The sequence below is a fragment of the Glycine max genome, chromosome 4, assembly GCF_000004515.6.
Source record: "Glycine max cultivar Williams 82 chromosome 4, Glycine_max_v4.0, whole genome shotgun sequence".
In the NCBI taxonomy this organism is placed as follows: Eukaryota; Viridiplantae; Streptophyta; class Magnoliopsida; order Fabales; family Fabaceae; genus Glycine; species Glycine max.
Genome location: NC_016091.4, coordinates 1932566 through 1948388, shown reverse-complemented (window position 1 = coordinate 1948388; position 15823 = coordinate 1932566). Strand labels below are relative to the sequence as shown.

At 31.6% G+C, this 15823-nt stretch overlaps 2 protein-coding genes and 2 long non-coding RNA genes across 5 annotated transcripts; 1 reads left to right on the top strand and 3 right to left on the bottom strand.

Moving 5' to 3' along the window:
• Positions 1–1273: 1273 nt before the first annotated feature.
• On the bottom strand, positions 1274–3024 carry LOC106798364 (uncharacterized). Its single transcript, XR_005891069.1, has 2 exons — positions 2454–3024; positions 1274–1454 (listed from the first exon to the last, which is right to left on the bottom strand). It is a non-coding gene; the product is annotated as an uncharacterized lncRNA (long non-coding RNA).
• A 1391-nt stretch (positions 3025–4415) lies between these two features.
• On the bottom strand, positions 4416–8750 carry LOC100781719 (uncharacterized). 2 transcript variants are annotated; one of them, XM_006577907.4, is made up of 13 exons: positions 8262–8750; positions 7963–8118; positions 7802–7859; positions 7341–7447; positions 7008–7230; positions 6668–6905; positions 6497–6563; positions 6355–6415; positions 6152–6221; positions 5979–6069; positions 5517–5858; positions 5210–5425; positions 4416–4902 (listed from the first exon to the last, which is right to left on the bottom strand). In XM_006577907.4, the coding sequence occupies exons 2-13, from the start codon at positions 8020–8022 to the stop codon at positions 4468–4470; spliced, it is 1968 nt and encodes a 655-aa protein (XP_006577970.1). In that variant the 5' UTR covers positions 8023–8118; positions 8262–8750; the 3' UTR covers positions 4416–4467. The 2 variants fall into 2 exon arrangements, with proteins under 2 accessions (XP_006577970.1, XP_003523550.1); XM_003523502.5 differs by having other exon boundaries at positions 7963–8114.
• On the top strand, positions 8541–9080 carry LOC121174760 (uncharacterized). Its single transcript, XR_005891068.1, has 2 exons — positions 8541–8662; positions 8769–9080. It is a non-coding gene; the product is annotated as an uncharacterized lncRNA (long non-coding RNA).
• Positions 9081–12391: 3311 nt separating this feature from the next.
• Positions 12392–13499, bottom strand: GASA4 (gibberellin-regulated protein 4). Its single transcript, NM_001252707.2, has 3 exons — positions 13370–13499; positions 13190–13229; positions 12392–12788 (listed from the first exon to the last, which is right to left on the bottom strand). Exons 1-3 carry the CDS (start codon positions 13448–13450, stop codon positions 12607–12609), a joined length of 303 nt encoding a protein of 100 aa, NP_001239636.1. The 5' UTR covers positions 13451–13499; the 3' UTR covers positions 12392–12606.
• Between the last annotated feature and the right edge of the window lie 2324 nt (positions 13500–15823).

Sequence of the window (15823 nt, the reverse complement as noted above, 5' to 3'; positions counted from 1 at the left end):
AGGGAAACAAACATATCTCAAGTACCCCTTGGTGTGTTGTGCGCTTATATAGAGTGAGTGCAAAGGAGTAGCTTGTTCACGTTAAGGTGTGACTTCCACAACTTTTATGAGGATTGGTGTGATTGGAGCATTGATTGAGGGAGCCACCCAATCAAGGCAATCAATAATTATTGCCAAGATTCTCACCAATGATGAACGACATAATTTAAGGGATTGTTGGGTCTAACAATTATGATTGATTGAAAACTTGTCCATAGCAATAACTATACTTTTTGCCTTGAAAAAATGGTACTTCATTGCACAACCAAGGATGAAGGGACGCAAGACTTCTAATAGTGGTGCTTACTTTGTCCTCAAGGATCTCACATAATCTCACTGATAGTAGATAAAGGAAATATTTTTACAAACTAAGTTAGGAAAAAAATGTGAGATGCAAAAACATTATACAAAATTTACAAATAAGCTTTGTAAATGTTCATCATTCATCAAATAAATAGGGTATGAGATAATGACAACAATAAGTATGATGAGTAAATGCATACAAAATGATTATGACTTTATATTTCATATGATACTTTTGAGTTAATGTGCTAATACTTTGGTGAATTTTACACCTAGTCAACACCACACGAATGTAAATGTGAATTGCATTTAGGAAGGTCCATGATCATTTTAGTCAACCAAATTTTATACGTAAAGTTAAATGTCCCTCAAAGTACCAAAGAGTGAACATTTTGGTTTCTCCTTTTATTAGTGTCTCAGGCAAATTTATCCTCACAAGACTACACAAAGAAGCATTTAATAATTGCTAACCAAGTCGTCGTTTATTATTCACTCATATATTCGTTGTAGTAACGCTTTAAGCGTAAAGGACCATAAGAATTATAGTTGTTAGATTACTCCTCTCAATGCATTATTATTATCATAGAAAATGAAAAAAAAAGTCCATCTAACCAAGCATGAATCTTAATCTTGATCAAGCGTTATAATTTGTTAGAATGAAAAGATTGGATATTGAGACACCAATTTGAACATATAAGTTGTTCCATGGGTTGCAATGAAAAAACAAAAATAAGCCAAAGCAAAAGTAAAAAAATCAGTAAACACTAACTTTATCAAAATTGTGAGAAATACTTAATGTAGAAGCAAAATCAATGATAAAGACAAACAAAAAAAAAGTTGCGCCCAAGAAGAAAATTATTAGCAATTATTAACCGAAATAAACAAAGCAACAAACTAACCTAAATGCATGCAACTAAATTGCAAACATGTATGGAATATAATATCTCATGATGGTGTCATCTTTATTTATTACCAGCAAGACTTCTACTACATAAGAACTACATTTTTAAACGATTCTCAAAGTTCTTTAAGGAGAAGTAAGCACTATCACCAATTCACAAGTCCTTTGTCCCTTCACCTAGGTTGTGCAATTTGAAGCCAAAGCCCACCAACTGTCAACACAAACAAGGAACTGCCTAAATTAATGACAAAAATACCTACCATTATCAATCATGCAATTAAGTACAATGTACCATAATTAAATTAATAACTTTTTTTATAATTCTTATAGACTTATCATTTTATAAATACAAAAAGAAATTACATGGTACAAAGTAATAATATGAAAAGGTTTTCTCACCTTCAAAGAGTATCAAAGGAATAACAAATCAAGTTATTTTCCATTGAAAAGTGAGAGAAAAAAAAACAGATTTGGACAAGGAGAAAGATTCACTTGCTTTCAAAGCATAGATATGAAAAGACAAATGTTAAGGGAGCAAGAGAAAGAGATGTATAATATAGATCAAGGAAAATAAAATGAGTCACTCATCTTCGAAGAGTGAGAAAGAAAGCACATATCGGGTTACTTTTCATCAATGAGTGATAGAGGGATATCATATCTGGGAAAGAGAAAGATTCACTCACTTTCAAAGCATGGATCTAAGGGAAAGAAAGATAAGAAGCTTAGATGAAGGAAAGAAGAAAGGTTTGCTCACCAAAGAGCAAGAAAGAAATAACAAATCAGGTTGTTTTCCATTGAAAAGTGAGAAAGGGGAAATATATTTGGGCAAGGCAAAAAAATCACTTTCTTTCAAAGTGTAGATTTGAGAAGAGAGGAGCAAAGGGCGTGAGCAAAAGGGATAAAAAGTATAGATTAAGAAAGGAAATGATTCATTCACCTTCAAAGAGTGAGAAATAAAACATAGATCAAATTGTTTTCCATTGAAGAGTGATAAAGGAATATCAGATATGGAAAAAAGAAAGATTCATTCACTTTCGAAGTGTAGATCCAGGGGGGAGAGGGAGAGACAGAGAAACATAAGCAACTTAGATCAAGGGAAGGAAAAATGTTTGCTCACCTTCAAAGATCAATAAATAAAAAGCAAATCAAGTTATTTGCCATTGAATAATGAGAGGAAAAACAAATTTGAACAAGGGAAAAAATCACTTACTTTCAAAGCGTAGATCTGGAAAAAAAAAAAGGCATAGAAGGAGCAAGTGAGTGAGATAAGAAGTATAGATCAAGGGAAGGAAAATTAGTCATTTGTTTTTGGAGAGTGAGAAAGAAAGAATAGATCAAATTGCTTTCCATCAAAGAGTGATAGGAATATTAGATGGGAAAAGAGAAAGATTCACTCACTTTCAAAGCGTAGATCTAGGGAGGAAGAAAGAAAGGGGCAGAGAGAGATAAGAAACTCAAATCAAGGGATGGGAAAAGGTTTGCTCGCTTTTAAATAGTGAGAAAGAAACAACAAATCAGGTTGCTTTCAATTGAAGAGTGAAAGACAAATAATAGATCTGGACAATGAGAAAATGTAGATCTAGTGACAAAGACACGTAGAGAGTGAGCAAGAAAGATAAACAAAAACATAGACCAAGGGAAGAAAAAAAGTCACTCACCTTCAAAGTGTGAGAAAGAAAGCACAAATCGAGTTGTTTTTCATCAAAGAGTGAAAGACATATATTAAATCTAGAAAAAGAGGTCTAAAGGGAAAGGGAGAGAGAGAGAGAGATAAGGGATAAAGAGCTTAGGTCAAGGGGAGACAAAGGAGTCACTCACTTTAAATAGTAAATTTTGGGAGAAAGGGAGAGAGAGAAGGAGGGAGGGATAGTTCAAAAGCAATAACAAGAGAGAAAATTTACAAATAAGGTTAAGAACTTAATTTTTAAATAAAAACTAATACAATCAAGAAGAAAACAACAACTATGAAAAGCCAATGTTATTTTAAAAAAAATGAAAGATATTTAAGTAATGTGTAATTCTCATTTGGAAAGAAAATAAAAGTTATATAAAAAAACAAAAACATGTAAAAGTGATTTAAATCCAATAACCCATTATACATGAACCTTTGTCAATTTACAAGAGATGATACTATATGAATTATATGCATCACGACTTAGAGGATTATAAGTTAAGTATTCATTACAAACTAAATTAATTTCTAAGTTTGCTAGTCATAATCTCACGTCAATGAAAGTAAAGTTTAATATCGATCCATTTATCATGTTAGTGTAGCATTTTTTCAATTATCATTTAATTTCATGTTGACACTTGATTCTGAATGTTAAAAGGTACATGATTTGAAAATAGTATAGTTTTTTATTTTAAAACTTTCAACTCAAAATAATTTAATTTGAAATTTATGTCTATTAAGAATTATTCTTTTTTTTTTAAGACAACGTCTACTTTTAAAATGGGCACTCTAATCCTAAGTCCAATACAATTATTTGTCTTTCTTTTATTTTTATTTCAATTCCTAATTGGGGCTCGAGTCCAACATTTATGACCTTTCTAACTGGGCTGCATGAGCTTAAAACATTTGTTGTCTAGTTTTGCTTGTTTACGCACTTTTTTTCTTTTGTAAAATAAATTAAATTTTATTTATCCTTTAAACATCACTCTTTGCTTGTCTAGATAGTAGATACAAATGAATCTTACTCAAACCAAAAAAACAACACATTATAACTTTATAAAGACAAAATATATTTTAATCTTATTTTTACGTTTACCATGAAACATTAATACTTCTTAGTAAATATATTATAAACAAATGTTTCATTGAAGAATAAATAAAGTAGTTAAAATTAGTATAGAAAATTGTAAAACAACAAATGAAAATAATTTAGTCTAAAATTTATATAAATATAGTAGTATACTGTATTTTTTTAATTTGTGAAAAAAACCTTAAACAACCATTTGAAATGTAACCCTTTTCTAGACCTAAAGCAAGGTACTCCAATCCATTTACTTGATGCCAAGGCAGGGCAGGCCCTGTCGGTCTCAGATTTAGCTAAATATTTACGTTGTGTTTCCCTTTCCCAACGTGTTAAACAACGCTGGCACGGCAAGTTCCGTGCCACGTTGATTAACGTGGCAGGTGTAGCAGTAGCAAAAAGACCAGCGCATGCACATATACAACAATGAAATAGTAGTATATTTCTATGCCTTATCCTTTGTGTTCAATTTCAAATACGCTCATCACATAACAATTGCAGTGATGGGGTACCACTATTACTACTACGGAACCTACCTTTACTTTCATCACACACAGACGAAGCAAGATAAATGCCTTGCCCATTTGCCCTGGATCTTGATGAAGCGAAGCTGAATAGGTTCTGCTCGGAGATTGAAGTGATTTTGGATCCAAGTGTTTCTAAGGATGCAGATGCAGATGCAGGGGAATGGGGAAGGATTACTTGGGCTACAGAAGAGTCATGTCTACCACTTTGCCAATTAGGATATTGGGCCCTCACAATGCTGCAATTCATAGAAGAAGACCCACCTTGAGCTGCTAGCTGCACCGCCCAAAAACTTTGCTGCTGTTGTTTATAGGAAACTGTCGAACTATAATGAGTTCCACGTAACGGGGTACCATAATAATGAGGCTGCTGCAATCGAACCTGCAGTCAATTAAAGCATTACTACGAAACTGAGCTTAATATGATAATAAGACAAAGGGAGAGGGTGCTATTATATTAAGGATATAAATAAATTGCATGGCTTCTCTCTCAAGTCTTTCTTTTTTTTTTCTTCGAGGGTGGCCGGGTGGGGCAGGTTATTCAAGTTGACAATAAATTTTAGCCGCATCATTAATATCATGTTGAACAATATAGTCACTACTTTAAGCTATTTTTCTAAAACTTGACTCTAGATTTTGTAGTTCTTTAATAGTATAAGATTGATAGGAGTCTAGTAAGTAAAAAAAACCTGTGGTCCTGCAACAGGAAGCTGATCAAGGAAAGTTGAGGCATACGTAGAACTTTGAATGGGCATGAGGCCATGCTGCTGCTGCTGCTGATGTAGTGACTGAAAATAAGGCAGTTGCTGTTTTGAATATGGTTCCAACTTACTTTCACCTTTATTAAAACTTTCGTTGACCTTTAACTCACTACCTCTAGTTGACAAGGACAAGAAGTTGGAACACTGTGTAATATGAATAGACATCAAATCAGGCGCGAGGAAGAGGGGACACAGGGAGGTACTATTACTATAATCAAAATTATCCATAGCTTACTTGCTTTTGAGGATCATACACTCCAGGTGTTGGGGGAGCCTGAGATTTTTCATGATAAAGGCCATGCTGAAGAATACCATTCTTGGTTTCACGTGAATTACTCGTAGTAGCAGAATAAACTGTTCGAGTAGCATGACTATTTCCACTTCTCATCCAATTCAAGTTGTGTGCTTGTGTTAGAACCCCACATTTTGACCCTTGGTGTACTCTTGTTTGAGGACAAAGCTCATGTTCTTTGCCCACCTGTCGTTTTGACACTTCTAAACTACGGATGAGATGACTGATGTGAACATGAGCTGCACACCTCTTCCATGACTTTTTATGAGTAATAATTTCGGAAATCTGCACCGATGAAGAACTTTTTGAGTGGAGTACATTGACTAGGATGAAGAACTTTTGCCGTTATACAAAAGGTAAATCATGCAAAAAAGCAGTATAAGTACAAATTTGTAATTCATTTACCTTTCCACCAGAGGAACAACTTTCCATCAAATTCTGTTTCGAGATACCAATAGCAGTATTCAGCCAATCTTGAGCTTTAGCAGAAGAAGACCTTCAGAAGGAAAATCCATCAAATCAGGACATGCTGAAGAGGGGAAAATAGGTCAAAATGAAGCGGAATAAGAGAAACTTACTGCAAATAAGAAGCACTAGTGATCCCAGCTGATGCAATCCGAGACAAGTCTGGCGACAATGCTGAACCTTCTAATAAAACAACCAAAAAAATGTCTTAGTCAGACAACTGATGAAATACTTTAGCCTATACTTATACTTACTGAAATTAAGAAGAAAAAGAAAATCACTGCTTGTAACAGGCAGGCTTCGCCCTCGAGCGTACCAGTTTCTTTTTGGTACTTAATTAGATGTTGTTGTTCTTGCTTATAATCAACGCTTCTGACCTGAAATGTAAGCCAATAACACCAATAGTACTAACACTAGCCAAGAATTTTAGTGCAAATTGTGAAATTTGAAATGACTACCGTCTGAAATCCCCCGTCTGATTGCCTTTCTATATATGAAATCTGTGGTTGTGCAGGCACATTTAATCTGCAATACGATGAGAAAACATGAAAAAAAAAATATTAAAGATTTGAAAAGGATAGAGTCGAGAGATTTCAGAATGCAACTGAAAAAAAACTAAAACTACCCACCCCATTTCCAGAGACAACAATTCAGAGTCATGCAATGCAACGTTGCCGCCACTTTCACTTTTAACCATCATAGGCACGGCCTGCAGATTTGTTTTTGGAGCAGTGCTGTGAGTAGCCACCAAGAACTTAGCACTCTCGGGAAAATCAGTCTGTTCTTGACAATTGGTTTCATTCAAAAAACTGATTTTTTTACACCCCCTAGGTGATCTTTCTCCTCCATCCTGAGTAGCTCCCGAGGCTATAGAATACATGACCCAAAACATTAAAAGATAAAATAAGAAAACTTAAAATACATAAATTAATTAATAGCTATTAAAAGTGCCGTGAGGGAGAGAGCAACCTTCAACAGTAACATTAGCACTCTGACTCTCCTCTTGGTCCTGTAAAACCGTGGAGTTTTCTGGTAAAGATTCACTGCCAAGTTCACTCTTAATAGCATTGGAGGCATTATCTGCAGGGAACATTCCAGCCAATGCATAGAGAGTCTCCACAACCTCTTCCTCATCCTTTGTGATGGGCCCCGGTGAGACTAGCCTCGTGGACCAGCCCGGGGTTCTTTGTTTCTAACAAAAGCAAAAATGCACAAGTAAAGAAAAGTGAAATTGAAATAATGGCTAGAAAAACGAAGCAAAAGGTGGAGTTTTGAACCACAAAGACGTGTTGCAACACTCACTTTGGATTTCTTTATGCCATCTTTTTGGGGAGATTCCATTCCGTTCATCCTATGGTTCACCTTTTCAGAATCACCAAAGATGGATTCGCGACCCCGTTTCTTCACAGCTGTAATTTCAACAGATACAAAATCCCCACCTTTTAAAATAAATAAATAAAGAAGATTTGATACTATAGAAAAAAATCCCAAGTCCTAACTACCTCAATGGAAAGAGTGCTGCTACAAAGCAAATCCACCGTAGAAATATCTCTCAATAATAATTTTATTTTTAAAAAAAATATATGATTATTCATTCTTTTCAAAAGTACCACACACTGTTGAAAAATTACACTGTACAGCCTTTAATTTTATATTAGAGCGCAGATGGAAATGTGAGTCCCCTTCCGATGAATAATAGAATTTGGATAAAATAAGAGAAGATAAATGCGACATCTTTTACTGTGAATCCGAAAATAGGGCACCTGAACGTATCTTCCGTGGAACAGAGGCATGATCAACGCCATTGCAGTCCTTCAGAAACTGCCAAATCATTAAATATTAAAAAAAACATTTCACAAATACAATCCCGGAATCGAAAATAGCGGCATACATAACTAACTAGTACTAGTACCAGAGGTGGTACCTTTCTGGGAAGCTTAAATTTCTTGGTTGGTTTATGAGAGTGAGAGACACGGCAACCCATTGATAAAGCTTCATCAACAGCGCTCAAGCTTCTCACCTTCTCCTTCTTTGATTTCTCCGAAAACTCAAGGTCCCCACGACTCGCATTCAAACCTATCTCAAATAGAGAGAGAGAGAGAAAAAAAAAAGTGGTAGATATTTATCTATGCTATTTTATTTGGAGTGAGAAGGGGTGAGGCGTTAGTTATCGGAAAGCGACAAGAGGAAATAGAAACAGAAAATGAGTGGTGAAATAGTTACCACACGCAGGAGGGATTAGGTTGCGTCCCCCAGAAGAAGAAGAAGAAGATTGAGATTGTTGTTGTTTATTAGTGTGTCGTTTCGTCATTTCTTCTGTCACTCACCGCCTTTCATTTCTCTAATTCCGAAACCGCACCGCAAACAAAATCATAGAATCACAACCACTGTTCAGTGTTTAAGTTTCGGTTCGAAGCAATAAAAAGGCGAGCAAGGGAGAAAAGTAATTCGTTCGTGCCTCGTGTTCCGAGAATCAGGTTCTTTGTGAAATAAAGTAGTAGTAACAGATTGAAGCGAGAGTAGAGAGAGAGAGAGAGAGAGGGGTAAATAAATGGAAATACTCACGAGAAAAGAAAGGCAAGGCAACGAAGGGAAAGAAAAAGGAAGCCTCTCAAGTCTCAAATGTATTTTTATTTTGTTTTCTAGGATTAGGAAGGACAGTTAGTATTTAATTATTTGATTATCGTGAGTCTTCAAAATAAATCTATTTATATTTTCTCTCTTTTGCAGAGTGAAAGGAATTTAATTAATCCCGAATCCCGCAGTAAATTAACGAGATCGAATCGAAAGTAAATATAGAAGCTGCGTTTTGGAGTGCGTTGAATGACTGTGGAGGAGTGACAAAGTGAATCAGTATTATTTTTTAGGATGGTGCACTGCGGAGCACCAGAGGGTGAGTGTGTGAGAAGCACGTGTCAGTTCTGTTATGAATACGTACTTGCGGAAGGCGGGGTTGGAATTGGAGCGAAACCAAACAAACACTCCTAAGTCTTCCCCTTTTGAAATTCCATTTATGATTATTTCATTCTCATGTTTCCTGCGTGACTGCCACATCTCTTTCTTCCTAATCCACCCTTCAATTACTTCGCTAATTACTGCATCCATTCTCTGTAATTCGCCTACTCAAGTGTTGTATATTAGGGTTCATTTTGACCAATGGTTTTAGTGTACAAGAAAGGCAAACATATTTAATGCTAATATAATTTATTGGAATCAACAAGTTTTTTCAGTGGAATGATATTCCGTTTTGTTATTTAAACTGATCAGATAAATTTTTTAACCAAAATTAACCATTGATAGATTTTATAAATATTTTGTATCAATAACATAATTTTAAAAAAGTATTTTATTATAATTTTTACTAAAGTGTAAAAATTAGTCTTACTATGTCCTAAATGTTGATATTTTGTCTTGAAATCAAACATGATTAAAATATAGATTTTTTTCTGCTTGCTAATAAGATGTTTTGCCGACAGTGACTGAGGAAGTGTTAACATAATTTACTCATTTTTTCAATACAGTTACTCCACACAGTTTTTATTGTTAAATTAATTAATTTTAATGAAATGCAGTCGAATACAACCAAATAATTTCACTTTCTTTATTCTATTGTATTGGTTATATTTGCTTGGTAATGACCATGGCATTCCACCTCAGGTCTCAGGTTGAGAGTTCGCGAGTAGAGGAGGCGAATGTCAAAAGTGGAATAAATGAAATGTAGGTTAAATGTTATTTTTGTCCAATATATTTTAGTGTTTTTTTATTTTGTTATATTAATTTTGATAAATTTCATGTTGATCTTTTATGTTTTCAAAACTTTTATTTTAATACATTAAATTTTATTTTGGTCTTTTATATTTTTAAATTTTTTATTTTAATTATTTCTTCTCATCTTCATTCACAAACATTAGCAAATCAAAGGAAAACACACAATCACCACCATTATGTGAGACTAAAGTTTCTCATCATCATTGAAATCATGCTTTTGATTTATGTTGGTGTTGGATTGTTATGTGTCTATGGGATGACACATAGCTGATGGATGGAGGTGGTAGATTTGAGTTATTTGTTGATGATAATTGTAGTGTTTTTAAGGTTGTGGATTTGAGTGAAAGGTAGTTACATTATTTACGTTATAGTGGTTATGGAATTTGAAGAAGACTTTAAAGAAGTAGGTAAATTAAATTATTTTAAAAAGATAGTAATGCTTTTTAAACACCATTATTTTAAAATTAACTTAATGATGCATTAAATTTTGCTAATGAAAATTAACAAAAATAATTAAAATAAAACTTTTAGAAATATAAATCATTAAAATGAAATTTTCGAAAATATAAAGAATAAAAATAAAATTTTTGAAAATATAAGAGATCAAAATGAAATTTTAAAAAATATAAAAAATCAAAATAAAATTTTTAAAAATTAAAATATAATGGACCAGAGTAATGTTAAAAAAATGTATAATGCCAATGTTTTTTCAAGCAATTCGGTATTTCTTGTAGCCAGAGCCCAAAGACAATGTAGGCTTCAAATTGGATAATGAGTGACACATATTCGGGTTCGAGCACGTAGATTTTGGCCCAAGAATAGAGCTTTGTCTTATTCAACCCACCATGGATTGATTTGTTTAGGGCTAAAATTAAATTTTAAATAATTATAAGTATTATTAATGTTTTTATTTTAATAACTGTTGCTATTTTTAGCTGTTAAATATATGTTTATCAAATATTTTCATCTAATTTTTTAAAATTTTGTTTACTAATTAAAAAACTTATTTGTATTATTAATTGTATCCGATAAATAAACTTATTTTAATAATCTATAATATTGTTTGGAATGTTACTTTAAGTAACATTTTGTAAATTATCACTTTCTAACTCCTTATATTTTATTTCTATTTATCCTTATAATATATATTAATTTTTATTACAATTTATTTTTTTACTTTAAGTAGAATTTTATTATTCTTGGTGTTTCTCTTCTTCCTCTTTCTACAATAGGATTTTATTTATTTATTTTTTTTTTAAATTACACGTTTATTTTAACCACATGTTTACAATGTTTATCTTATTATTATAGAATAAGAATATAGTATAATATACAATATATATATATATATATAATTGAAACTAAAAATGTAATTAAAATAATTTATCTATAAATAAAAAATACAAGAGTTTGAAATTAATTACAAATTTAAATAATAGATATCCCAAATATATTTTTATCAATAAAATAAAATTAAAACACAAAAGTATCATATAAGCCTGTTTGTTTATGTAATCTCACTTTTATCGGTTACTTTAACATGTATTTTTATGAAACTCTTATTATTTCATAAGTTAGCTTAACAATTTTAAACCTTTAATTATTAACTAATCTTTCAATATTTAACTAATTTTTCTTTTACTTTTACCAAACATAGAATAAGAAAAAAAAACTATATCGACAAACATAACTTTTAAGATAAAAATAATAACTATACCAAACTGAAACATCAATTTTGATCGAACATCAATACTAATAATATTTATATGTAAGTTTTTTTATTTCATTAAATTTTATTATTTCCTACATCAGTATAATATTTTTTATTTCCTAAATTCTTGTTCACATTGAGATGAACAAGCTAGGTCCAATCCTCAAGCCTCAAAGGGTAATAAAGCCAACACCTTGCCTTTAGATTGCGCGTGTAACCTAGGATATGTCATCCTGGGTAGCTTCTAACTCCATTTAGGCATTTACTGATGAAGAGGATTAAGGAGGGTTAAATGGAGTGTGTATAAAACCCCTTAGCCCCAACCCAAATTGACAATTGTTACCAGTGATCCAATTCCCTCCCTGGATCCTTTATGTACATATAATAAAAAAATTAAGATTAAAAGAAAACTAATAGAGGGAAATATATAAGAAAAATAGATTTTTGAGTTTATATATACTTAACTTTTTTCTTTCTAGTAGATCATATATCTAATTTTACAAATAAAATTAATAATAATTTTTTTATTAAACTTATTATTTATTAAAAGTTAGATTTTTAAATAATTGTATAAAAAATAATTTTCGGTCCCCTTTAATACAGTGTCCGTCCCTGATAGTTACCATGCATGTTATCATTATGTATTTATGATCCCAATCAGTAAGCATTAAAGGGGGCCGAAAGTGTATTATTTATTATTTATTTTTTAAAATAAAAAAATTCAATTACGTGTCATATAATATTAGTTGGATCATGGACATGTGTTTGTTCCATATTATTCAACAAGTCAAGGTTTCTAGATCAATCGATATTAACACTATGTAATGTAATAAACCTCTAAATTTGTAGTCTCCAGTCTCATTAACCCAAAATAGCAAAACAATGAAGCTTTATTATTATATAAGTTTGATGATCGATACAACAGGCGATAAAGAGAAAGCATAACACTCACAAATTCTCGCAACGACTCAACATGCATTGAAAACATACAGGTTTATTTTCCACCAACGCTAGTAGTCTTGGAACAACACTGACAATTTTATCTGTATATGTAATAACTTGCATGGGTTGGAAGGTATCACACCCTAATTAAGGGCACTTGCGTCTGCCCCCGTGGGTTCTGAGACTGGCATAACAGGGACACACTTCTTGGTTACCGGAAGTTCCCGGTGGCACGCAGTTGCAGCGTCTGCAGCAAGTTCCACACGCTCTGTGGCACATGCGCTGACGAGATGCTAAACGGCACCTCGCAGCACATGCAGCATTACAATCTGAAATCAATTCATCAAGTTCCCAATTAGTTCAAAATCAAATCAATAGAATTTTCGCTGCTCCATCAATTTATTCTCTAGGAGCACACCATGCGTAAACTGTTTGATAAAATTATAAACTAACATTATGGTTACATTTTGCTTGCCACAATTATCTTTTCTAATCGATAACATCAATTCTGTTCTAAATTTGGTGATATATTAATTGGTTCAGACGACTTGATCAGAGCTAAACAGAGTTGTCCGAAAAAAAAATCAGGGGAGCATATACCTTTCCTTAATTTAGTAGGTATATATTCAAAATTAAGCAATTCGTTGTCATTGCCCACTGTTTTTTTTTAACAAAAAATATTTGCTCTCTAATTAATAAATTAACGCGCGTACAGATGCTGGTGCAATACCTATCTGCTGAACAAGAGAACCCTGAGTCTGTGCGTATGCCTGCGGTTTCTCAAAAGCATGTATAAATTAGTTAAATATTAAAACAATAATTTAATTATAAGGTGAACAAGGATTATTTATACTATATAGAATGAATCACTAATATATATATAGAAATGAACAAGGATTAATTAAATTACCGATTGATCATCAGCATCAACGAGATGGAAGAGGACAAAGGATACCAGAAGGGATGCAACTAGAAGCTTTGAGAGAGCCATAGCAAAGAGAGTTTGAAAGAGGTATTGTGCTTGAAAATGTAAAGTGCATGGAATGTGAAACTAGGAGCCTTTATTTATAGTTAAAAGAGAATACTACAAACAATGTGTGAGTGCTAGCTTGCTTAAGCTCTTCACTCTTCAGTATGCGTGTATAAGATTGTTAATTAAAAATAACAACAAACAATGAAAAGTGCATGGAATGTGAAACTAGGAGTCTTTATTTATAGTTAAACTAGAATACTACAAACAATGAGTGAGTGCTAGCTTGCTAAAACACTAGTATGCGTGTATAAAGATTGTTAAATAAAAATTATAACAGCTAACAAAAATTAGAAATAATTTTCACCGCTCTACTCTATTTATTTTTCAAATTTTTGATTAAAAACATATTGTGAAACTAATTAATTTAAAATAACAATAAATATAATAGCATTTTAATTTAAATTATAAATTAATCCATGTGTATAAAGCACGGATAAGATAATGTATAATAAAAATGGGAGCGGGATACTCTTGTACTGATAGGACACGCTGAAATTGAACGTTTTTATTACATACTCCTCCATTAGTGACTGATGTGTAGGCATTTGGTAGTGAAAAGAGCTGTTGGAATTAGAACCATCGATTGTACGCAATAAAAAAGGCGACAAAGTGCTTTTGCTTCGTGATGAACTAACTATCCAGATGGCTATCTAAAGTGACGCAGCCATTCATTAAGCCATAAATACAAGTATTGTCTTCTGCCAAATACATTGTCTAAGCCATATGTTATATTAGTGATTAATATACAAGTCAACGACCCTTAAATTTTTCAACAATTTTAACATAGTAATCTTCTTGAAGTAGTTTTTTTTTGGGTGAATTACAATGATTACACTTAGACTTAACCTATAATCTCATACATTTTACTCCAACTTCCACCACTAGGCAGTCCCTACAGTGGGTTATATCTTTTTGAAGTATAACATCACGTCAGATTTATTTGCAACAAACCTAACGCAAAACAGCTTAAGAATAGTATGATAATATACAGAGCAATCTGAAGTTTCATTTAACTACGCCTTTTGACTGCAACTGAAGGGGAAGAGCATGCTATACTATTTTCTTGGCCATGTCATATGTAGCGCGACCTAATACAATTTGATTATGTGTATATAAGACCACAAAAGTAGGATCATTGTATTGGGACTAAATTGCATTACTGGGGAGGGGGGAGGGGAATAGTGGAAGATATATGAATGAAAGGGTTCGGCTTTTGAAACCAAGCACGGAAAATTACAGGTGCTGGGGTTATTATTATAACAGCCAAGAATTTGTTAAGTGGCTCGCCGCCAACTAAGGCTTTGAGAGATGGTGATGTAGGTTTTTTTTTTCCCTAACAACACTTTTTCTCTTTTATTTTTTTTTCAATCTACATTTAATTTAATTCCTAATATACACTACTTGAGTCTTTCTTTTTTCTTTATATTTTTTAATTTAAAATATTATAAAATATAAATATTATATTATATAATTTTTTTAATTGGTTTTAAAATTACTTATTTATTAAATTAAATTTTATAATTTTGTTTTTATTTTTTAAAGAAAAAATATACAAATAAAGAAAAATAAAAATATTGGATAAAATTATAGTACAATTTTTTAGTTACTTTGTATGTAATTTTGTAATTAAATTTATGTATTGTTGATATTTTTTTTGTTATGTTGGTTAATTAAAAAAATAAGAAAATTAGTTAGTAATATTAAAATAAACTAAAAAGTACAATAAAAAAAATAATTGATAAATCTATCTTGTACGATAGACATTAAAATTTCAAAGAGTAGTATCTGCTATATTGAAAATATGTTTAAAAATACAAACTAATTATATTTAGTAATATAATTATATTAAAAATAATTATATTAGAAAATTTAGATTTTAAATAAAAATATTCACCTATGTTAAGTAAATTAAATAATAAAATAAAAATAATTATATTTAATAATATCATTTTATTTAAAAAAATAAAAAAACAAAATTATAAAATTTAATTTAATAAATAAGTAATTTTAAAACCAATTAAAAAAATTATATAATATAATATTTATATTTTATAATATTTTAAATAAAAAAATAAAAAAGAAAGAGAAAATCTCAAATAGTATATATTAAAAATTAAATTGCTAAGTAATATATATTGAGAAAAAACAGAAGAAAGAAGATGTATTTAGGGAAAAAAATCATGAATTTTGATATCAAGTAATAACATTGTGAGATAGGAAGAAGTAAAGTAAGCTAAAATACAGGAAAAGAGATACAAAGGCAACCCTGACAGCTGTATGCTTTGCCACCACAGCTGTTACACGGTAATATGAGACTAATCTTTTTTGTCT